The following is a 25,081-nucleotide window of genomic DNA, read 5'->3' as shown; positions in this document are numbered from 1 at the left end:
TGAGTAGAACAGCGTAATTTAAAAAACAAGTCACTGCCGCTTGGCTGGGTTGGAGGAGCCCACCTCACAATCGTCCGTCCCACTGGACGCTGGCGGGTGGAGTGACCTTTCACTAAAGACGTTTCCTTCTGTTTCTTCTCGTGGAAGCCAGAAGCCAGGAAGAGCACCCTGCTTAGAAAAGAGAAAGTTTGGTTCATATAGCCTGCTTTGGTTTATTTCAACAGGTAAGAAAGTGGTCCCCAGTTCCCCTGAGGAGAAAACGTGTTTTCTGACTTGTATCACCAGTCTGAATGAGTTTCCTTCTCTGTTAAGGTAAAAAGTACATTTTCCATTCCCTCCGTGTTCAGTTGCTCCATTTCGGAAATACTCTTCAGATAAAGTATCCGTGTGCCTGTGTGGTCAGCAGCCCCAAGCCACGCCGTCCCCGATGACCGTCTGCCGGCCAGTCCCCACAGGGTCAGCATCTGCCACATCCTCGGCTGTGGGTCACAATCTGATGCTCTGAACTGAAGCAAGGCAGCGAAAAGTATCTTCTTAGAAAATACCAAAATGTAGCTAACTTGTGCTCTCTTCATAAGGCTTGCAAATGGGTAATTAAATAAGCAGAATATAACTCATAAGCCAAAAAAAGTGCATTTTTAAATAAAATTAACAGAGATGGCTAAAACTACAACCAAAAAGATGAACAGATTACTTCTGGTTATCGTTGGGGGAGATGATACAATAGCTACGAGTTTGTTTTCTCACTTTTAGTCCATTTGGTTTTGCTTACTATATCCACGAAGATCACCATGAGTGTATCTCTGAATTTCACACCGTCTCCCAGACCCCAGAGAAGGGCTGATCACCCCTCAGACCGGGAGGCATGATGCTGGCCTTCCATCCTAATGAACTTTTTACAAAGCTTCTCTTCCTTCATGAATATTTCAATAAGCGCAGAACAACAGCACTGGCTTTGCTGTAAACACAATCACAACCTCCACGCCATCAGTCTCACAAAGAGGTCGTGTCTGTTGGTTGCCGCGGTTTGGTGCGTTTGGGCTGCTTCTGCAGGCCAAGTGTGGGGGGCGTTTGATGCCTGTTGCATAAGCTACACAGGCAGAGAGAAACGCTCCCTCGTCCGTTTTACTAACCAGTCGAATGCTTTCCTTGCCCTTTTGGGGCCATATTTTTCCTTGCTGCAACTGCAAAAAGGAAAAAAATAAAAATAAGAAAGCGTCTCCGCACCCCTGGTCCCCTGCAGGGGGCGCTCATGACTTCCTGCTGCCCGTCTTGCGTCTCTGTCTGCGGAGGTGGGCCTCGATCTCGTGCCTGAACACCAGCATCCCCAGCTGCCCGTGGGACGCCTCGTTCATGGCCTTGGACTGGATGCACATCCGGTACTGCTCGGGCGCCAGCTCGTCCTCGCAGCGCTTCTCGTGCCACAGGTGGAAGAGGCCCCGCGCGGGCGCGCGCACCACCACCAGATTGCTGTGCAGGTACTTGCGGTAGAGGTGCACGTCCTCGCCGCCCCAGCCTCTGATGTCCAGGTCGAAGCCACCTGCGGGGCAGAAGACACGGCTGAACGCGCACCGGAGGGCCCGCGGCTCGGTCCCGCCCCGCACCAGTGCGCTCAGCAGAAGCAGCTTGGGGAGGTCTCCCCGCCCCGACCCCCGGAGTCCGGGTGGTGCGCGTCCGCCCGAGTCAGAGAGCTCAGGAACCCCCCTGGCCCAGCAGGAGCTCCTGGAGACGGCGAGACCGCACCCCGCCTCGCCGAATCCGGGAAGCCTGGGCAGCCGCAGCTGGGCTGTCGTCATAGCAACGCGGGGGTCGGCGATGCCCGCAGCGCCCCCCACGTCCCAACCCAAACCTCTGAACGGAAATTCGTGGGACTCTGTTCGAACATGGCCCCCTCCTGCCTCTGCAGAGAAGAGACCAGGGAGGGCCCGGAGGTGTGAAAAATTCATGTCCTACAAAAGCGCCCTCCCTCCTGCGGACTGGAGTCCCCAAAGCTGTGAGTGGCCCCCACAAGCCGGTGAGAGAAGTCACTTGAAAAGGGCTGGCCTCACAGTTCTGAAGTTTTACTTCGGACATCTTACTTCACATCGCAGCGGCCCCTTCACACCTTTGTGAATGGTGACATCGCCCTATTAACTTAAAGCCACCACGTCCCAGACAGAACCAGGAATCAGTGGCCACTTGCTTGGGGGGGGCCCTCGACACACCCCTGCCTGTGAGCAGGGCTGCCTGGCAGTTGAGGAAACACGCAGGATTCTGGGTCGGGCCCGAATTCAAGTTTTGGTTGTCACACCAGCGGCCACTGTGCCTCTCTTAAGTCCAAATGATGCTCGATAAACGTACATCATCGCAGAATCACTTTTCCTTGCATACAGAGCAAGGAAACAAGAGTTTCTCAAAGTGGAAATTTCCTTCAGAAAAGTTTTAAAATAAGTCATTTTTGAAAATTAGATTTACACATAATAATTTAGGCCATTTATAGAGAAATCGAAGAACACCCATGGTGACCTGCTGGGAATCTGAGCACACTCGCCAGAGGCCCTTGACTTGTGTGTTCTACTGTTTCTTACAGGACTTAACTTCAAGGCATTAGGTGTTTTTCTTTCTTTCTTTCTTTCTATTTTCTGGCTGTGCCACACAGCATGCAGGATCTTAGTTCCCTGACTAGGGATCGAACCTGTGCCCCATGCAGTGGAAGCTTGGCGTCTTAAACACTAGACCTCCAGGAAGTCCCTTGGGCTTTTATTTAGTTAGGTGGTTTTTTTGAGGGTCCTATAGTCCCTGCAGTCTACCAAACTTCCTGGAACTCCTCAGATCGACTCACTGACCTTACAAGAAGCAGCCCAAGGCCTTGGGTGGGAGGGGAGGCGGCGAAGAGAGAGCAAGACTGGTGACCCCCAGGAGACGTAAAGGTGGGGGTCTCCACGTGAGGACGGGGCCCTGGGCCCAAGATCACGGCTCTGGCCTGTTCACTCGTCCCCTGGTCGTGTACAATCCACGCCATTCCCTCTAGAGGCTGGAGAGTGGGTGCTGCCCCAGGGAGTGACGTGCTGTCTCCCAGGGGACAGGAGACCCCTGGGGCTCTCTAGCTGTGAGGTCCCTCTGCCTCTCTGAGACTTGGGTCTCCAATCTACAACTGGGGGGGGGGGGCTTTCCCCTCTGGGTTCTAGATGTGTGTGTGTGTATGCATGCACATGTGTGTAGGCATCGGCGTACATATGTGTGCCTGTGTGCCTGTTGACAGTGACTGCACACTGGGGACCTGAAGTGATGTCTAGGATTTTCACAGGCTCAGCACAGAGAAACTGGGACCCTCCCAGCCCTTCTGTCCGGAGGATCCCCTCCCCATGGAGGACGCTCTGTGCAGAGGGCGCAGGGCCAAGCCCTGAGTGACTTGGTTTGGAGCCACGTTTATGCAGCGACCTCTCGGGAAGCAGCCTTCTTAGGGACCCGCATGGTCTCCATCGGCTCACCTATGTTGATGAAGTCGGACCGGTACTGGCACGTCATCCCGAACCCGAAATCTCTCCAGAATCCAGTCTCCTTCTTTATGACCTGCAGAGAGAGTGCCATCACTGGACGGAGGGAGATGGAGTGGACGCAGAAGGGGGCCGCTGACACAGCCACCCCCTGGTGGGGGTGTGGACGACAGGGCACAGCAACCCCCCCGTCCTCAACAGGCCCGGTGACTCCTGGCACCTCTAGCTGGGGTGTTTCTAGATGTAGGCTTGCACACACACACACACACACACACACACACACACACACACACACACACACAGAGAAACCAGTGGGGAGGGCCGGTTTGGGGCAGCACCATGGAAAAGCCATTTGCGTGTCCAGCCCGGCACCGGGGGGATGTTTGAAAGGAGAGAGAAGGACCTGGAACTCAGCCATCCTGGCCCAGGGTGCGAACAGGACCCCCTCAGGGGATGAAAAGAAAGCCCGAGTCAGCATTGCTGGCCCAGGACAAGGACGCATGAGGCCAGGTCCTGGGGACACGCTCTGTACACTCATCCACGGACTGCTTTAGTACCATCTGCTCCCCCAGTCTGAGTAGTTGAGGGGTGGTCCCTTCTGGGTGAGGATGCAGCTGTAAAAAGCCAGGCCGGGCCCTGTGCATGTCTCACTTCAAAAGTCCATTTCCAACATACTTGCTGGAGCAGCAAGACATCAAAGGTGTTCTTTTGTTATTTATATATGTGTGGCTGCAGTAAGCCTGGAAAAAGATTTGTGACCGTACTGGTTATTTTTCTGGATTCATTCTGGAAGCTCACATAGGTGCTGGGAGGAAAGGAGGGCCCCCCAGCAGGGCCCTCTCCCGCCTGCAGTCTCCACCTGGGATGCCAGGCCTGGGTCCCCGCTAAGTAGAAACAGCACGTCGGGACCCACGAGCCCCATGGCCGGCACGTCTGCCTCAGGCAGGCCCCCCAGTCCCTCTGTTTCCTCTTCTTTAATCAGGAGGTTGAGGCAAGTCGCCCCAAGGGCTCGTCCAGCCCGGCACCCAAACACTCACTCCCTACTGTGCCCACGTTCCTGAGGGCTCACTCTATTCATGGGTGTGAGGGTCCTTGCTTCAGTCATGTCCAACTCTTTGTGACCCCATGGACTGTAGCCCACCAGGCTCCTCTGTCCATGGGATTCTCCAGAAGAATACTGGAGTGGGTTGCGATGCCCTCCTCCAGGGGATCTTCCAAGCCCAGGATCAAACACACTTGTCCTGGGACTCCTGCATTGCAGCCGGATTCTGTACTGTTGAGCCACCAGGGAAACTCCACTCTACCCACTCCACAGGCTAGACTACGCTCAACAAATGGCCTGCAGAAGCGGTGATGGACCTAACGTTCCCTTTACTCTGCAACCAATGAGACCACGTTATTCCACTGCAACCTACGCACACAGAGGTCATCGGCACTCTGCCTGGCATGAACCAGACCAAGGAGAAGAAGGGCCAGGAGGGGGCCTGTGTCCTCCCAGCTCAACTCCAGAACAAAGGCCTGCTGCAGGATAAGCCCCCAGCAACAATAATAATTTATTAGTATCAGCTGGAGAGATTTCACAGGGTAGGAAAGCCTAGGAAAATCTCCATTGCGTCCCTTTTCAGAAATGGCTTCTGCTCCCAGTGGTGGCAGGGACGCTGCTTCTCCTGCAGCTGATGGCTCCTGTCTTTTCTGGCAGTGGGGACAAGGCCTGGGTAAAAATGCAGTGAGAGAGCCACGCCAGCACCCCAACTTCAAACGTGTGGCAGAGGTCTCCCTGGAATTTGAGAGAAAGCCCCAAGTGGGAAAAACAAGGCCCAGCGCCGGGGAAGAAAGAGGGATTACGGAGGTGGCCGGCAAGGACCCGCTGAGTGGACGCAGAGCCCGGCAAGCTGTGGCCCTCGCCTGGGGATAGTGAGACAGAGGAAGGTGACCTGGGGGCGGGGAGTGAGTTACACAAACACTTCTCAACGTGGGCTCTGAAGCCCGCAGGCCATGGAAAGCCGGTGTGGGAAGAGTGAGTGGACATTCAGCCCTTCGTGGGGACGGACCTGGCGGTGCCCTCAGCAGGTACCATCGGGGGCCAGACGGGCACACTGGCCGAGGCCACGCCCTTCAGCTGGAGCCCGAGGGGCCTTGAGTGTGCATCAGACCACAGCCCGGCCCCATCCAAGCCCTGCAGTGGGTTAGCTCCCTCCACCCCAGGCAATCAGAATAAAACCCGTGGGGAGCCTCCGAGACCCACAGAGACCCCGGGTGATCTGCTCCTGCCTGCACCACCTGTCTTGGGTCCCCGTGAATGTGCCAGGCTCACAGGCCTCCAAAGGCTGGACACCCGCCGGACACCACCTGGCCAGGGTCGCCCACCATGGGGACTCCGCTGAGAGTGGTCACCCTGACTCCCCGCCAGCGTCAGCTCCCACCTCGCGTGCCGCCTGCTGGTTTACGTTTTCCCTGAAACACCATGGCTCCCGGAAGCGCTCCTGCTGATGGGCTGTTACTATCTGCCGTGCGCACCCACCCACCACCACTGGTGAACACAGGCTCCTTCACAGCTAGACCTGCAGCCCCCGGACCACCGTGCACAGGCGCCGGCCCTCAGTCACTCCTCCGCCGGAGAAGGAGAGCGCCCGGCCGCCGGAGACAGACGCAGCTCAGGTAGGAAACGCTTAGCCGCGAGGAGCTCAGCCCAAGGCCTAGGCACCCACCGAGGAGACCCCCAGAACTGTGAGATCTTGACCCACAGATAGAAAGGCTTCCGCCTTCCTAGGCTCCGAGCAGATGGCTCGACTTCTTAGAACCTCTGCCCCCGGCTCCCGGGCAGGGCACAGCGACACACACCAGGCCGCCTGCCCCTCCGCCAGCCCCGTCTCCATGCCCCGAGCCCAGCAGGCATTGCCGTGCCAGCCACACCCCACGGGATGGTGGCCACGCGACGGGAGTGATGACCTCTGAGCAGGACCGAACTCCAAGCACAGATCGGCCTCTCCCCACAGATGCAGGAAGGCGGCTCCCCGCAGTCACGCGGGAAGCATGCTGCGTCAGAAGGTAAACCAAACTACAAATACTCAGGCAGAATATTTCCGCTACGTCAGAGACAGGCTCCCCAGAACCAAGGCTGCAGCGTCTGGCTGGCCTCATGTCACCAGAAACCCCACAGGCCCGGGGTCTGCAGGCCTGCCTCTGCCCTGGCGCGATGCTCCGCTGACGTCCTGGGATGCTCCGTAAACACCTTCCGGGAAGGGCATGCCCTGGGCCAGGAATCACGCAGCGAGCAGCGGACACCCTGGTCTGTGGGTCTCGGGGCCAGGCTGCCCCTTACCCTGCCACAGGCCCCTGGGGGCTGGGCCCCGAGGCTGCACCGTGTGTGCACGGGCCTCGGGCTGAGAGACGGAATGACTCGCTCACTCAGCCAGTCAGGCCCGAGCCCCGATCAGCACCAGTGTGGCCGTGACGGAGACCATTTCTTGAGAAGGAAGGTATTTCGCAAGCCAGGGCTTTCAAAGAATGGGTGTAAGAATGGACTCAACTGCCACCTGCTCCAAGACTTGCAGTAACTCACACTTTTCCACCAGCCTCCTTTCACCTGCATTAAAACATGAAGTTTCTTCTGAAGGATTTCGTGCTGGATCAGGACTCAGTCCTGGGAGTTGTGACTCAAAGTCAGACCCTCTGCCCCCTGGAAGCACGGGGAACCGAGAACACGGCCCCACCTCCGCTGCTGCAGTCAGGGAGTCCCCGACCTGCGTTCCAGCATGGAGGCTTCTGAACAAGTGGCACCACCCCTGAGCTGCAAGGTTCTCCCTGTGACGTGAGCGGGACAGTCCTTCTCACGGGACCATGCAGGCAAAGAATGCCAGCTGCCCCAAGGCCACGGACACAGCATGTGTTAATGGGACTCTCGGTTCTCAGGGAGAGTCTGCTAGTGGAACAAGCAGAAACAGATGAAAAGGATGGCCCAGGCCCAGTTATCAGTTCTTAGAAGTTTAAACTGAAATTCGGGCCGGTGGCAAAGTCCTCTTTGGACGAAAGGAGAGAGAAGGGTCTAAGCAGAGAGAGCTGAGGCCGCGCCTGCACACCAGGCATCGTGGCCTCAGTGCTGGAGAGGAGATGGCCCTGGGCAGGGGGGCGGGGCGGGCAGCTTGGGAGACCCCCGGCAGGGCTGCCCGCCTGGCAGAGCAGCAGGTCACACCCGGGTGCCAGGGTCTGCAGACAACTCCTCTGTGATTAGTCTGAGGGTCAGATTGTGGACGGCAGTTCACCCTCAAAGGAATCAGGGGTCAGGGCTGTGCTGGGGTGGCCGGGACCAGCAAGGAAATCTCTCCTCAGCTCTGTTCTGAGACGTCAGAGGGCACCCAAACCAGGCCCCGTGGGAGGACTGACGTCTGGAAGACAGGCAGCTCCTTCTCCCTTCACAGATGGGGCTTTGAACACTTCATTTGGAGCACACCAGAGGGCCTGTGGGATTTTAGTTCCCTGACCAGGGATCGAACCCGTGTCCCCTGCATTGGAAGCACAGAATCTTAACCACTGGAACATCGGCAAAGTCCTCAAAGATTTTTTTTTTTTAATAGAATTAATCTGTGTTTTGGAATCGCATCTCTGGCCTAAGGTGACAGAGAGACTGGAGCGTAAGGAGAGAGGATTTCTGACAGCTCTTGCCGGGGGCCTCAGCAGGAACTGACAAGGCTCAAACCAGGAAAGGGGATGTCTGAAATTAGCAATTATTTAAATTAGGGTTATTCCTTTCTCGGAAGGCTGTTTCTACACTAAAGCATCAGCAAGGCCTATCTCAGGTTTAAAACTCAATAGGTCAAACAACAGTATGAAATCCCATGATTTCACTTAATGCTGATTACTAACTGTACTCAAATGTACAGAAAGAAGTAACCCGAACACAAAAGAAGTCCCCTTAAATTTGGTTTCTCGCCTTTGTCTGCAGGCAAATGTTGCCAAATGTCATCCAATGTCACAGGCAACAGCCAGAAGTGATAACTGGTACCCAAGTCACATCGGCAGGGCTGCTGGCAAAGCCTGCCTCTTGTCTGGACGTGGCCGTCACCTGTCACAGCCGAGTTCTGCATCTGAGCTTTGCCTTCCCCTCGATACTGACGTGTTCCAGCGGAGGCTCTCAAGACTTTATTAATATGTATGTGTTGGATGTTTCAAGACTGAGCCAAAATGAACCCCTGGCAGGAAGTGTTTCCTAATTCACCCACCTCCAATCACGACCTTTTATTTTAGCCCCTCTCTGCACCCACATGTCCACTTTCTACCGAATTAACTCTTGGGGTTGGATGTTCTCTGACATTTCCCTTCTATTTCTGTTCTCACCTAGATCTCCAGCAAAACTGTTTCCACCACACTAGGTAAGTGAATCCCGGTATTGACCTGAGCTCTAGCTGGCTGTGTGACCCAGGCTGAGTCTAGGAGAAAGAGTGAAGGTCTCAGGTGGACTTGGAGGTGAGTGTTCAAGGTTGCAGGAGAGCTCAGAGGCCTCAGAGCTTTGGACACAGCAATCTGAGTTCTGCTTCTGACTTGACCACTCATTCTGAGGATCCGAGAAACTGGTTTGACCAGAACCTCTGGCTTCCCTACAGGAACACCAACAAAAGGATGAAACTTTTAACCTGTTCAATGAAATGAATTCCCTGCAAGCAAGTAAGGCCTTAATTGAAGCTGAACCATGAAGCCCATTTGTCAAATGCAAAGCAGTACTTGGTTTAAACTCAGAGGAACTTTTATTCTGAATGGTTGAAGGAAAATAAACCTGGAATTTGATTCCCACTGGAGCCCTATGAGAAGCTAAGAACTCTATGGAAAGGAAATGTGAAATTTCTCTGTCTCAACAGGGGCGGTTATCACCCCTAAGTAGGTAAACATTGGTTCTTGGGGAGTGAAGAACTCTTCCAGTGTTGATGTGCGAAGCACCTGCATATACACACAGCACGCAGAGTCAGACAAAGAAGCTGCGATACTCAAACTTCCCTGGGGGAAGAGAGGATGATGGTCAGGCTCCAACTGGGACGGGGTGCAGAATCACCCTTGTCCAGCCTGGAGTAGCCCAAGCTGGAACTTTCCAGAAAAGGTCATTATGTATCAGCTGCCAGAGAAGAACAGGAAGGGGACCCGGGATGACGGGGGAGAGGGTATGGGAGACAACAGGTTTTCCTACATCTGGAAGCTTCAGCACAGAATCGGCCCTCCAGAGGAATTTCTTAGAACACGTGTTCAATGAAACCAGCTTCCTTTCACGCTGTAGAAAGCACTGGGGGCTCCAGCACTCCTTAGGGTCACCGGGCGGCTTCTGTTCTCCACCGTGAGAGGTGACAGAGCGTGGCTTCACGTTTCCACAAGAGATGGGGCCTCCAAGGCAGTGGCCCCCGCCCACAGCCTAAGCCAGCATCGGCTTTAGACAAGCACCCTGGTCCCTGCAGACGATGGCAGCCAGGTGACAACAACCCTGGGGGGCACAGGGACCCTCTGCTGCCTTCACCCATCTTCCTGAAACCTACGCGGTTTCTCTGCTGAAAGGACCAACGGAGACATCTCAGCTTAAGGAGCACCTGGGTGCTGTGTCTACCCCTCATCTGTGCACTAGGATCTCAGCACAGAGTCCCTCCCACACTCCTGTGAAAGCCACCTGGCCGGTGACACTTCCGATGCTAATGGAACGGTAAGCGGGAGCGGTGACCTGGCCCCGCGTCCCTAACTCACTGTGTCCCCGGGGGGTCAGCCAACCTCTTCCTAACTTCCATCTTCTACCTGTCCAATCAGAGCCTGAATCTCAGCTTTCTTACCTCGTAGCACTCTGCAATAATAAAGGGAAAACGTGCTTCGTCCACAATACAATGATACTGGTTTCCAAAATGCCAGAAGAAAGCTATAAAGGTATGAAACTACCTTTCTGTAAGGTACTGCTCCTATTTACTTCCCACTTTTAAATACTGCAAGTACTTTTTAATGGATGAGGTGCTGGAGCAAAGGCCAGAAAATCTGCCAAACTTACAAATCACTTAAGGAAGCAGCCCCCAGATTTCCACTCACCTCCACTCGTGGCCAGGTGCCCCTGGGGACAACAGACATGAAACAGAGCACCCCCCACCAGGCCCCAAGGGGAGCACTTACCAGCTGCTGCTCCAAGGCGGGGACTGCATCGTGATGGCCGTATATTATGCCAGGATTGTACTGACTGAAAAGGACAGGATAAAACACCTTCTTCCCTGCAAATCAGAAAACAAACACTCGCTTAAAGGGACAGATAAAGCTATTAGGCTTAATCATTTATATCCACCCCTCGGACACACCCCTGGCGTCTGCATGCACGCCCCTGCTTCTCTTCACTAGACCCTGACAGATCTTAGACCTGCAGCAGGTAGACCCGATGGACAGACTTGGATTCCTGACTTCCCAGGACAGGGGTGATGCTCCAAGGGCTGATGGCCAGTGGCTCCAGCATGGGACACCACCAGAGGGAATGGGTGTGAACGAGGGTCTCAGTGCCCCCTGCCCTGCCAGATCTTAACCCTTTAACTACTGGCTCTCAGCGCAGTCAGCCAGGGTGACCTCAGGCAGCAGGAACAAACTGGAGGAGCCCAGGGTGGCTGCTCTTTATCCACTGACACAGAAGCACCTCGGGTTTTTTAACAACCGACACAGCCATTCCAGTGGCCAGCAGTTGAGCGTCGGCTTTGCCACTGAGCTCCAGGCTTTGAGAACAGTTTTTGGGTCGTGGGTTCTTTCTGCTCGGGGCCCCTCCTGCCCTGGGGGCACGCCCCCCCCCCCCCCACCGTGGTGTCAGGCCACATCCTCCCCACCCCACTTGCTCCTGGTTGTCCCCTGAAGCTGACCTCCCAGGAGAGAACAGAACAGGGGTTATGAACACGCCTTTGGGACTGAGAGCCCAGAGCTACAGTGGCTGACAGGCCCCCAGCGCGATACCAAAGGCGGAATCGGTGAGATGGCTCCCCTGTCTCCGTCACCGGGGGGCTGAAGGCTGACGTGGGAGCTGGTGGTTAGAGCGAGCTGTGCCGAGAAGGGTGCCCAGGAGGGGAGCCCACCTGGCTGCGTGTTCAGCCTGCAGGTGTTGAGGAACTCGGAGGTGAAGTAGATGTCCACGTCGCAGAAGAAGAGCAGCACGTTGCTGCCCTTCCAGGAGCGGGCACCCACGTCCAGCCCCTTCCCCCGAGAGAACTCCCCGCTCAGCTGGATGAAGGTGAAGTTCCTGAAGTTGGCGGCTCTGAAAGGGGAGACCAGACACGTCACTCAGGGGCCCAGGCTCGCAGGACAGAACTCCCTGGAAAATGCACAGCCAAGGCCCACGGCATCTCGCCACATGTCCTCTGAGACCCGAGGGCGCTGGGATTAAGGGCATGAAAATATCTAGTGAAGTTTTGATGTGTCTCGATGCTCAGTCATGTTCAACTCCTTGCGACCCTGTGGACTGTAGCCCGCCAGGCTCCTCTGTCCATGGAATTCTCCAGGCAAGAATACTGGAGTGGGTAGCTTGTCCCTTTCCAGGGGATGTTTGCAACCCAGGGATGGAACACAGGTCGCCTGCATTGCAGGCAGATTCTTTACCGTCTGAGCCAGTGTAAGTACCAATTTATTTCTTGTTTCTTCCCATATTGAGAACAACTGTCATGGCTAATGTGAGGGAGAGAACACGAGCCTGTGAAGACCAGGCAACAGGACCTGGGACAACCCCGTGGCCCTGGAGCCAATGAAACCATTGGCCAAGGAAATGCAGCCACGCTGCAATGGCCCCACCAAGCAGTTCCTCATCAGCACTGAAGTCCAGGAGCCCAGCAGGATGGTCTGGGTCTATCCCCAGACACTCACACCTGGACCCCCTTTCCCACCCACAGGTGAAGCAGCCGAACATGCCAAGGACACGACGCCGGGATTCAGAAGGTTGGGGCGTCTGGGGCCTGGCTCTCCTGTGCATCAAGGCTGTGATCTAAGCAAGCCCATCAATCTGGAGCCTCGGTTGCCTCATCTGCAAAACGGGAATAACGACACCTTCCTTAACTGCTCAGAGTTATTCGTGAGGCAAGCATGGCCAAGAGCATAAAGCATTGGGTAAGCATCAGCCAGTCTGTTAGCAGCACAGGGCTGGGTAATGGAGTCCAGGTGTTTCTTCACTTGGCTGTTCCTGCCCAGAACCTTCTGAAATGGGGCATGTCTTGAACAAACGTTCCAGGAATTCATCCAGTACCGAGTGGGACAGGGGCTGTCTTCTCCCAGAGAGAACCAGAGACCCACTCTGGTCCCAAGGAGCGCCCGAGTCCGCCTGTGCAGGGCTAGTGTCCAGCCAGCACCCCCTCCTGCTGGCTGCACACACCTCTCCTGCCCGATGGCTTCCTCGCCCCTGGCTCTGAGCCCTCCCTCAACCCAGCCTATCCCACCCCCCAAGTTCTCTCTAATCTTGATGCCTCAAAAGAGGTTCAAAAACCCGTGTGGTGGTGGTTGAGTCACTAAATCATGTCCGACTTTTGCGACCCCGTGGACTGTAGCCCACCAGGCTCCTCTGTCCATGGGATTCTCCAGGCAAGAATACTGGAGTGGGTTGCCATTCCCTTCTCCAGGGGGTCTTCCCGACCCAGGGATCGAACCTGAGTCTCCCACATTGCAGGCCGATTCTTTACCATCTGAGCCACCAGGGAAGGCCCCGCAACAACCCATTCCCACTGTCTGAAGTCTGTGACTGTCGTGGGTGAAGGCCAACACAAATGCAGAGGCATGAGCTTTACATGCACAGTTGAATCAGCGGAGCTAGTGCTGCTGCCCCTTCCTACCTGCCACCTCCCTTTAGACCTGGGCGTGAGCTTGGCTGCGTTTTATCCTGGAAACCTGGGCCCAACCCTGTCTGAGTCCGAGGCCAGACAAGGCAGGAGGCCTGGTGCCTGGTGGAGCACTGGAGGGCGAGTCAGGAGCCCCGGGCCGTCTCTGGAGCCGTGCAGCCCCACTGGGTGCTCGGCGGGTGCTGGGGACTAAACGTGTCCACAGACAAACGACTCCAGTCCAGCCCCGCCCCGCGTTCCCCGGGGCAGTCACTCCACTTCTTGCTGCCAAGCCTCATGGATGCGCTCGGGCCCTTCACAAGCTCAGGTTCTACTGCTGGTGAGTCAGCCCAGCACCCGCTCTACGTGAGGGGGATGCTCCTCTTTCGGAACTCCGTCTTGACTCTTCTCCCCGGGCAGGTGGCCCCGGATCCTATTTCCTGAGGTGCACCTTGAGGTTGCGCCCCAAGGCTTCCCCCAAAAGGAATGGCGCGGCCTCCTTGTCCCCAGAGAAGACGTCCAGCTGACATGTGGCCCTTTACCATCCTCCCACCCCCCCCGGAGGTTTCTGCAGCCTACCTCCTCCTGCCCTACCTGGTCACTTTCCAGGACGGTTCTACCCTTAAGAGATGCCTGACTCTCCACCTATTCGTCTGAGCCAGCCTCCCAGGATGCGTTCCCCGCCCGGGGGCCGGGCTTCCTCTCTGCTCTGGACAGTCTCACAGTCCACACTCTGTGGGGCCCGCCCAGCCCACGGGGACATCCGTCAGCTGATTTCCAGGGCAGGCAGGGCTGCCCTGCTGAAGCGTCAAATCCCGGTTCAGATGTATCTGACCCATGACTCAGGTGCCTCCTCCCAGAGGCTTCCCAAAGTCTGTCATTAGAGGTTTCAAATAGAAAAAAATGCTTCCTATTTGAACAACAGCAAGTAACTTCTGCCAAGAGTAGAGGAAGGCAGGTCCCTGAATCGCGTTAAAAGACACACAGGATTTTTGTCCCAAATAGCCTACAGTTTATCGGTGCTGACATTCCAAATATTCACACAGATAGCGTACTTGCTACTTACTGTGTGGAATGTCACACATTCACACAAAGTCGAGTCATGGTGAATAGTTAAAATAATACCGGCAGCGTTAGAAACTCAACTACCAGCGCTTCCCTGGTGGCGCTGGGGTAAAGAATCTGCCTGCCAATGCGGGAGACTCGAGTTCAAGCCCTCATCCAGGAGGGTCCCACATGCCACAGAGAAGCTAAGGCCGTGCGCCACGACTACTGAGGCTGTGCCCTGCAACGAGAGGAGGCCCCGCCACGAGACGAGGCACCCCAACGAGAGAAGGCACCCCAGTGAGAGAAGGCACCACCGCGAGAGAGGGCACCCCAACGAGAGAGGGCACCCCAATGAGAGAAGGCACCGCTGCGAGAAGCCCGAGCAACACAGTGAAGAGCAGCCCCGCTCGCCACAGCTGGAGACAAGGCCTCACAGCACGGAAGACCCAGCGCAGCCAAAAATTAATAAATTATGTATATATGGACTTCCCTGGTGGCTCAGACGGTAAAACGTCTGCTTACAATGCAGGAGACCCAGGTTCAATCCCTGGGTCGGGAAGATCTCCTGGAGAAGGCAGTGGCAACCCACTCTAGTAGTCTTGCCTGGAAAATCCCATGGACGAAGGAGCCTGGTAGCCTCAGTCCGTGGGGTCACAAAGAGTCGGACACGACTGAGCGACTAGCACTTTCACCTTCTTACTGAACTGACAGCGGGGAGGATGAGCCGCCTGGGGGCTGAGCGAGCGGCAGGGAGATGACTGAGCAAGAGCTGCAGGTCTGGGGTGCCGGGGGCCGGGGGGCACACGTGCCCCACACAGAGGTCAGTCTCATCTGCTCTTGTCCCCTGGTTCCCCAAACCCTGGTCTGAAGTGAAAGTGAAAAAGTTGCTCAGTTGTGTCCGACTCTTGGCAACCCCATGGACTCTACCGTCCATGGAATTCTCCAGACCAGAATACTGGAGTGGGTAGCCGTTCCCTTCTCCAGGGGATCTTCCCCACCCAAGGATCGAACCCAGGTCTCCCACACTGTAGGTGGATTCTCTACTGCTGAGCCACCAGGGAAGCCCAAGAATACTGGAGTGGGCACCAGCTCCTGCCGGCGGCGCGGGGACCGTGTACTAAGAGGCTGTGCAAAAGCAAGGGCACGTTCAATACGGAACACTGACTTGCTGCAGTGGGCTGTGGGTGTGGGGACGTGCACAGCATGACCACAGGCCGCAGCCCAGATGCAGAGGCGCACAGGCCAGGGGCCGTGCTGAGCTCTGTCCATCCCCACCCTCTGCGCCAGAGGACGGGCATGGATGGTGTGGACACTCAGGGACCTCCTGCGTCAGCTCCGCGGTCTCCTCCCCAGGGATCCACTTCCTCCATGGACTCCAGAGGAGATCCCCCGCGATCCTCGTGGTCCCTGTCGAGTGGCATCCCCTCCCGCCCTCCCGTGGGATGAGGTGTCCTCTCTGGGCCCCCAGGCGTCGGGGACCCAGTGCCTTCTCTTGCGCCCTGTGCACTTGACGCCCCCCCCCCTCCCCCCCCGGCCTGTCCTCTAAACCCTGCAGGACAGGGGCTGTCCTTACCTCTATCATCAGGGGTTATCAGCGCTTGCAGTAAACAGCGCCCACAGGACACAGAGCACCTCCGTAAACACTGGATGAGTCAGGAGATGAGTCCATGGACTCAGTCAGACCCAGGGCCTGTGGGAGGCACTGCCCCAGGACACCACCTCGTCCTCTGGGGTGGGTCTCCCTCCCCAGTCAGGAAGACGCCCCAGTCAATGCTTTCTCAGGCACAAACCCAAGCTTTACAGAAGATTACAAATATGTCAGTAAAAGGAAAAAAAAAGAGCACTGAGGAAAATAAGATGTAATTTGGTTTGAAATATCTCACTTATCCATACAAAGAAATGTAGTATCTAGCGGCATGTCCAGAGTAACAAGGGCTTCTCAGGTGGTGCTGGTGGTAAAGAATCTGCCTGCCCGTGCAGGAGACGCAAGAGATGCAAGTTTGATCCCTGGGTCGGGAAGATCCTCTGGAGGAGAGCATGGCAACCCACTCCAGTATTCTTGCCTGAAAAATTCTATGGACAAGAGGAAGCCCGGTAGGCTAGAGTTCTTGGCGTTGTGAGGAGTCGGACACGGCTAAGCAACTGAACACATAAACAACAAGAGTTACTGCCTTGTAAGAAACGGGGTTTTTCACAGCATCACATTTTTTACTATGTAATTTCTTGTTATGAATCAAAGTCTGCAGTTCCAGATGGCCCCAGGATTACTTATAATTATTTCTTCTCTTTTCTTCTTGAACTGTAATTATTGACTGACAAAATTCTTGAGCTTCTCCTTCAATTCCTTTCTCTTAATGTAAGTCTGATGCATGGGGTCTCCTCCAAGTTAGGAATAGTCATGCTGACAGAGGTTAAAATGACCTGAGGAAGCTACTGTTTCAACGGAGACTTAATTTCTCTAATTGACTTGCATTTCCTAGAACTGCTGGCTTAAAAATGATAGAAGATCTTGCTGTCTAATGTGATGTACTCTAATATCAATATCTTCTGACCGCTGCAAGGAAATTATCTTAATGTGACACTTTCCACAAAAGCCCTTCATAAAAAAAAAAAAGCACATTTAAAAATTTACACAGAAATATATATTTAATGTAAAACTTAAAAATTTAAATCTAACATCCCTGAATACTGACATTGCTTATGACTTCTACTTACTAAAGGGATATGAATATAGTAAATAATTTAAAGCTAAGCATATTCCTAGCTCGTTTTTCATAGCAGGCATTTAAAACAATTTAGAGTTCTCTAGTTTCTGAGCTTATATACAAGCCTGCTTATGCAGTTGCTTTAGCAAGTTTCTTTTGAAAAGATAAACAAAATTGACAAACCTTCAGCTTATTATCTTGAAAAATAACAGAAATGACTCAAATCAACAAAATTATAAACAAAAAGGGGACATTACAGCTGATACCAGAGAAATACTAAATATCATGAGACAACTGTGAACAATTACATACCAACAAATTAGATAACAGAAATTGATTAGTTCCTAGAAACATACATCTTATCAAGACTGAATCATGAAGTAACAGAAAATCTGAACAGACAAATAATGAACAAGGAGACTGAATCAGTAGTCAAATATCTCCCCAAATAAAAACCCAGGGGTGGCTGACTTTACAGATGAATTCTACTGAAAATTTAAAGAATTAATGCGAATCCTTCTCAAATGCTTCCAAAATATTGAAGGGAGAACATTGCCAAAGTTATGAGGCCAAGTTTCCCTGATACCAAAGTCAAACAAAAACACAACAAGAAAGGAAAGCTACAAGCCAACATCCCTGAACATAATGCAAAATTTTCAACAAAATACTAGCAAATTGAATTCACGAGTTCATTAAAAGGATCACACACCATGATCAAGAGAGATCTATCCCTAAGATGCAAGGATGGTTCAACATCTGCAAATTAATAAAATGTGATACTCCACATTAACAGAATGAAAAATAAAAATTTTATTATCATTTCAATAGATGCAGAAAAAATTCAAACACCCTTTTATGATAGAAACGCTCAACAAATTAGGAATAGAAGGAATGTACCTAAACATAATAAAGGCCACATTCTATAAGTCCACAGCTAACATCATCGTTCTCTCTCAAAGTCACTCAGTCGCATCTGACTCTTTGGACCTCACGGACTATAGCTCCTCTGTCCATAGAGTTCTCCTGCCAAGAATACTGGAATGGGTAGCCCCTCCTTTCTCCAGGGGATCTTCCCAAACCAGAGATCGAACTCAGGTCTCCCACACTGCAGGCAGATTCTTTACCGTCTGAGCCACCAGGACAGCCCACTAACATCATAATCAACAGTAAAAATGTAACAGCCTTTCCTCACAGGTCAGGAACAAGACAAGAGGTCCATTTTTGCCACTTTTATACAGCACAGTACTGGAAGTCCTAGCAAAGTAATTAAGCAAGAAAATGAAATAAAATACATCCCTCTTGGAAAGAAAGAAATGAAACTGTCACTATTTGCAGATGACATGATACTATATATGGAAGACCCTAATGACTTCACCAAAAACCCATTAGGAACTAATAAATGAGTTTAGTAACGTTGTGGGAAACAAATTAACATAAAAATCAGTTGTGCCATTTTTAGTACAGATGTATTATTACTGCTTTATGCAGTTATCTATTAAATGAGATAGGAAAAAAGCTACACACAAAAAATACGTTTTTACTGTGTCTTCTATTTCCCTACATAGTTACTTTTCTGGCACTCTGTATTTCTTTGTATGGATTTGAGTTGATGTCTAGTGTCTTCTCCCATCAGCCACAAATACTCCTTTCACTATTTCTTATTTACCAGTGACAAACTCTCTCAGTTCCTGTTCAACTGAGGATGTCTTAATTTCTCCTTTATTTTTGATGGATGGTTTTGCTGAATATAGAATTCTTGATTGATAGAACTTTACTCTCTGCACTTTGAATATGCCATCCCACTATCTTATAAAGGATTCCTTGGACCTGTTGAGTTGCTTCACTGCTGCTGCTTATGTAAATAGAGGAGAGCAAATCTAACTCCATATTGGATCTGCTTCTTTTACTTTAAACTTGGTATTCTACTGCTTTTGCTACAAGTTAAAAATGTTGCCTATAACCTGAAATATACAAGAAGACTATTCTCAAGGTCTTGACCTTTAAAGGTACAACATTTCTCCATTCATATAGAGATAAAAAGTTGCAGAACAGGGAATAAGTTAAAATAAGAACCAAATAGAAAGTCTTGAGTTGAAAAGTACAATATTTAAAATAAAAACTTCACTCTGGGGCCTCAAGATCCAGTCTGAACGGGCAGAAGAAAGAATCAGTTGGTTAAATAAGAACCAACTTGTCTTGTTGGAAGTTTCTGACCTAGCCTACCTGAACAGCTCCAAGAACAAAGGATTCCAACACCAAGAGGTTTTGCAACAACCAACCACACCCCCTCCCCTTTCAGTAAAAAAGGAACGTGAATCCTAACTGGAGGAAGATGGTTCTTTGGGACATTAGTCCACCACCCACTGGCTTTGAAAATAAAGCCACTATTCCTTGCCCCAACACAGCATCTCTCAGTTTACTGGCCTACAACGTGGTGGGCTATACAAGCTTGGACTCAGTAACGCAGACTCTTTTACTCTTTGTCTTTCGACTATTTGTTGCATTTCTTAGTTTTCCTGTTTGGAGTTTTTGAGCCTCTTGGATGTGTAGTTTAGTGTTTTCATCAAATGCAGGGAGTCTGGGGCCATTATTTCTTCAGATATTTCTTCCTGCCTCTACGTCTCTCCTCTTTCTGGATCGGATATCTCCCAGTATGTCTATGCTGGCATGCCTGACGGTATCCTACAGGTCTCTGAGGTTTACTCAGTTACTTTATTCTTCTGCATTTTTGTTTCTCAAACCGTATCGTATCAATTGACCTAAAGTTCACTGATTCTTTCTTCTGCCTGTTCAGACTGGATCTTGAGGCCCCAGAGTGAAGTTTTTATTTTAAATATTGTACTTTTCAACTCAAGACTTTCTGTTTGGTTCTTGTTTTAACTGATCTCGCTTTATTTGGTGAGACAAGGCTCTCGTATTTTTCTTTAGTTCTTTAAACATGGTTTCTTTTTATTCCTTGAACATATTTAATACAGTTGACTTCGTGTCTTTGGCTATTAAGGATGACACCTGGGCTTCCTCAGGAACAATTTCTAATGACAGATTTCGTTCCCTGCACATGAGCCGTACTTTCTTATTTCTCTGCATGCCTCATAATTTTTTGTGTGTAAAGCGAAACATTTCAATAATGTAATATGGCAGCCCTGGAAATGAGACTCTCCACCCTCTGCAGGCATCATTGCCATTTGCTGTTGTTGTTTGTTTAGTGACTTTCCTGAACTAGTTTTGTAGACTGTACTCTTGTGTGTGACCCCTTAGTGGTAAGCTAGTGATTAGTCAAGGGTTTCCTTAAATGCCTGAAACCAACAAGTCTCCCAGTCTTTGCCAGGGGACTCTGCGAATGGTGGGGACTTTATGAACATGGCGGGGCATGCCATCAACACACAACAGCCAAGCAGGGGACAACTTACCCGAGCCATTACTTCCTGAAGAATCTCAAGGTCAGTCAGGGGTCAAAGTAAGGGCCTGCTCAGGTGTTTCCTAGGTATGAGCACAGCCTCTGGATCCCCAGGAAGGTGCTGGAGCTTTCCCAGCCCCTTTGGAGGTCGCACTGCTCAGACTCACCTCCTGAGCTTTTTGGTTAGTCTGCTTTTTACCCCCGCTCTTCTCTACCACTTCAGGAAGCTGCAGTGTTAAAGACTTCCTATAACTGTTTTCTGACAAACATCTCTGCATAAAAGGTTCCACTGTGAGGGCTCTGAGTCGGGTCAAATGAAGACAAGCTTGTGAGGAGGATCTCCCAAGGAAATCCCCAGGCAGGTCAACTAATGACAATTCTCTGAGAATAATGCTCTCAAGGAGCTCCAGCCATATACTGGCTCCCAGTGGCTGCCAAGCTGCGACTCCTATGGGCTGCTGGCCGTCAAGGTTATTGACGAGCTGAAGGCGGGGGGAGGGGTGGAAAAGGGGCAAGTTAAAGTTCCCAAAGCTCCCTGTTCACACCGAGATTCAGTGATTTAGAGAAGCGCTTTCTAGTCTGTTTCAAGCTTTAATTTCCATAGTTTTATAAAATTGATTCTGACGATTTTTACGAATTTTCTCATTACTTTTATAGAGGAGAATTCTGCAAGGTCTTTATTCCACCATTTCACTGATACAGCCTTTAAAAAAAAACTGTTGCATTATATTCCATTGTATGAACTGAATTTCATTTAATTATTTTCATAGCATATTTCTCTAATTTTTACTTGGAAAAATTTAAACCATTAGGAAGGTTGTAAGCATACTAAAGTACCTATATGCCATCCACCCAGATTCATCATGTGTTAAAATTTGGCTGTATTTTCTTCCTTCCTCTGAACCATTTGAGGTTACGGGCATCATGCCAACTTCACTTTCAAAAATAAGGACCAAGATACTTTCCTTTATAACAAAATAGTGATGTACTTACACTCAAGAAATTTAACACTATCACGATACTACAATCTAGATGCCATGCTCGAATCCCCCAAAGAACAACTTGGAACGCCTAAACAGTCACATCTGTGCAAAGAAGTGGTCACCAAGCAGAGTCGCACTTAGTCCCTTCTCTGGTAGATGCTGGGTGAGATGGCCACAGGCCTGAGAAGCTCCCTTCATTTGTGAGGCACTTCCCAGTGTCCAGAACTCTTTATCTTCTAGAAAGGCATTTACCTTGTAGCGTTCTTCATTTTAGCAGATGAGACTCTTATCTAAAAAAGTCTTTGCTGGGACTTCCCTGGTGGTCCAGCGATCAAGAATCTGCCTTCCAACACAGGGGACACGGGACTTGATCCCTGGTCAGAGAACTAAGATCCCACACATGCCACAGGGCAGCTAAGCCCCCACCTCCAAACTAGACAGAAGCCTGCACGCCGCAATGAAGAGCCCATGTGCGGCAAGATCTGACACAGCCAAATAAATACTAAAAAGTAAATAGATAAAATGAAACTCCTTGTTTATGAAGAATATTAAGGTAACAATTACGCTCAAATTTCAGACAACTTTCTCCCCAGTTTTCTTTAGGGATATTCTAATAAATTGCTCCTGAAGATACACATCAAACAAATCCCTTCAAAGAGGCATGAAATGCAGACAACACCACGGCAACAAAGACTGGCTCCTGACAGCACACACGAAACCCTCTCGGGCACACGGCTGCAGGCAGGGTCTCGGCTCCAGTGCTTCCATCTCAGACTATCCTTCTGAAAACTGCCTTCTTGTCCTCACGATTGGACAAAGACGCCACTCAGTAAATTAAAACTCATGCAAATCCATCTACCAGTACGGTTTTTAAAAATTTTCTAACATACAGCTCCAAACAAATGTCCCCAGGCTACGTATGTGTGAGTTAGTTGCTCAGTCATGTCCAACTCTTTGCAACCCCATGGAATGTAGCCCTCCAGGCTCCTCCATCCATGGGATTCTCCAGGCAAGAACAGTGGAGTGGGAGTGGGTCCCCTAGGCTAGAACTCCCCATACGGGCCATGGACCACTCACATCAACATCACAAGCTGAACTCAGTCTTGATTCTGAGGCTTCATCTCAGACCTAACAACTCAGAATTTCTGGGGCTAGAGCTCAGGAATCTGCATTTTTAAAAGCACTCCACGTTATTTAAAGTACATTTATATTTGAGAACCACTGAGCTAGGCTGTAATTTGAGACTAGCTGAGGCGTAGTGCTAAAAAGCAAAGACATCACTTTGCCAACAAAGGTCCGTATAGTCAAGGCTATGGTCTTTCCAGTAGTTATGTACAGATGTGAGGGCTGGACAGTAAAGAAAGCAGGGCACCAAAGAATTGATGCTTTTGAACTATGGTGTTGGAGAAGACTCTTAAGAGTCCCCTGGACTGCAAGGAGATCAACCAGTCAATCTTAAAGGAAATCAACCCTGGATACTCTTTGGAAGGACTGAAGCTGAAGCTGTAGCTCCAATACTTTGGCCACCTGATACGAACGTCTGACTCATTTGAAAAGACCCTGATGCGGGGAAAGATAGAAGGCAGAAGGAGAAGAGGGCAACAAAGGATGAGATGGTTGGATGGCATCACCAATTCAATGGACATGAACTTGAGAAAACTCTGGGAGATACTGAAGGACAGGAAAGCCTGGGCTGCTGCAGTCCATGGGGTCACAAAGAGTCAGACACGACGTGGCAACTGAACAACAACAAGTACGAAAAACTCTGTGGAATAAAAATCATCTACTGAGAACTAATTTGTTGTTGTTTTATTGTTGCTTTTTAGTCACTAAGTTCTGCCTGACTCTTTTGTGACCCCATAGACTGTAGCCTGCAGGCTCCTCTGTCCATGGAATTTCCCAGGCAAGAATACTGGAGTGGATTGAAATTTCCTTCTCGAGGAGATTTTCTCAACCCAGGAATTGAACCTACATCTCCTGCATTGGCAGGTGGATTCTTTACCACTGAGCCACCAAGGAAACCCAAGGGGAGACTAGAAAATGGTTATTGAGATCTTAGGCCTGGATCCTCTCTCAAACTAATGGGATCTCTATGTCAGTGGCTTCTAAATATTTTGCCCACAACGCTTATCTTTACAAAAGGATATATTCTACATCATGACATAGCAACCCCTCTACACACACACTCTCTGAAGTTTAAGTTTCATGAAACAATAATTTTTACTACTTATGATACATTTTGATAATCTTCTATCCTATTCTATCTTGTTTTTTTTTTAAAACACTGCACACAATCCACTCAAATCAAATCAATTTCACAGCCCTCTAATGAATCACAAACTGCAGTTTGGAAAACATTGCTATGCAGCTGTCCATGGAAATAGAAAGCTCGACGGAGTAAGCATAGACACTGCACGCCAGTCACTGAGCTAGACTTTTTCAAGACATTCTTAAAATACGTATGTATTAGCTAGATTTAGAATAGTTTTGTCACAATGCTGATAGCCAAGTAAAATAAATTTCATTGAAACTGGTTTCAAATCTTACTATTTTCAATGAACAGCTATGGCTTTTTGGAGTGAGAATCTGCTGGGATGTTAAGACTAGGGATCTGAAAGTTACAGATGAAGTTCAGGTCTGACCGTCCCCCGGATCAGGAGCGGCAGGCTGAGTACCAACCTCTCTAAACCTCCACTTCTTCACCTAAGAAATGGGGTCAGGGAGTTCCAGTGACTGAGTGCATGCTTCCACTGCAGCAGGCACGGGTTTGATCCCCGGTAGGGGAACTAAGATCCCACATGCCATGCAGGAAAAAAAAAAGGGGGGGGGGGTTAATAACAGCTTCTATCTTATAGGGTTGGTGCAAACATTAAATGGTATCATTCATGTTAATAACAATGGTTTAATAATTATTAATAATAATGATCTAACATTACTTACTAATTTAATATTTAATAATAACAGTTTAATATTATTCAAAGATGAGATGCATTTTAATTAAAGTTTTAGCATATTAAGAGAATGATGAAAATAGGAGTTAAGTAAAGCTTCTTCTATGTGTTTTACATAGATTACTGTGTACAAATTTACTACACACTGGGCATTGTCCTTCTCCCAAAGGACAAACACTGACCATTTTAAAACTGAGTAAGGCCCTGTGCTGAGGGCTGGAGTCACAGCAGCACGCGACGCGGTCCCACGCTAGCAGCAGATAGACTAGCCAGGACAGTGGAAACACATGCCAGGAAGCGTGTATGAGAGATGTTGAGGGAGAGGGTGGTCAGAGCTGAGAGGGCAGGACAGGGGAGGGGGAGCTCCAGAGTGGGGATCTGGGTGCGGATGGCCAGACGGAGCGTCAGAGGAAGCAGGAACGAGGGTGGAGGGAACCCAGACCTAAGGGAACACGGCGCGTGAGGATGAAGGGTGAACTGCGCCCCCGTGCGGCTGCGGGGCACTGAGCCGTCAAAACGACGCGAGAGGTAAGAGCAGGCCTGGGGACCAGACTGGGTACCCGAGCGGGTACAGCGGGGGACGAGGAACTCCATCTGCTCCATGGGGTTGCAGGCAGCAGCCGTGGGGAACCAGCTCAGGCTGGCGGCAGAGGGCAGGGCATTCCTAAAGCAACACTCAGGAGGGGGCAGAACACGCCCCACGGCCTCCGTGACATCAACGCCGCAGTGCCACCGGTGAT

At 50.9% G+C, this 25,081-nt stretch overlaps 1 protein-coding gene across 6 annotated transcripts in view; it reads right to left on the bottom strand.

The window, feature by feature from the left end:
* The window catches only part of CSGALNACT1 (chondroitin sulfate N-acetylgalactosaminyltransferase 1), a 337,323-nt gene continuing 312,242 nt past the window's right edge, over positions 1-25,081 (bottom strand). For all 6 annotated transcript variants that reach the window (XM_052661378.1, XM_052661379.1, XM_052661380.1 and 3 more), the window contains 4 exons: positions 11,537-11,715; positions 10,605-10,699; positions 3,471-3,552; positions 1-1,540 (listed from right to left, as the gene is read on the bottom strand). In XM_052661378.1, the coding sequence (XP_052517338.1) occupies positions 1,251-1,540; positions 3,471-3,552; positions 10,605-10,699; positions 11,537-11,715 (646 nt within the window). In that variant the 3' untranslated portion in view covers positions 1-1,250. The remainder of the gene's footprint in view (positions 1,541-3,470; positions 3,553-10,604; positions 10,700-11,536; positions 11,716-25,081) is intronic.

The sequence above is a fragment of the Budorcas taxicolor genome, chromosome 24 (genome assembly GCF_023091745.1).
Source record: "Budorcas taxicolor isolate Tak-1 chromosome 24, Takin1.1, whole genome shotgun sequence".
Lineage (NCBI taxonomy): Eukaryota > Metazoa > Chordata > Mammalia > Artiodactyla > Bovidae > Budorcas > Budorcas taxicolor.
This window is presented reverse-complemented; position numbering and strand designations above follow the sequence as displayed.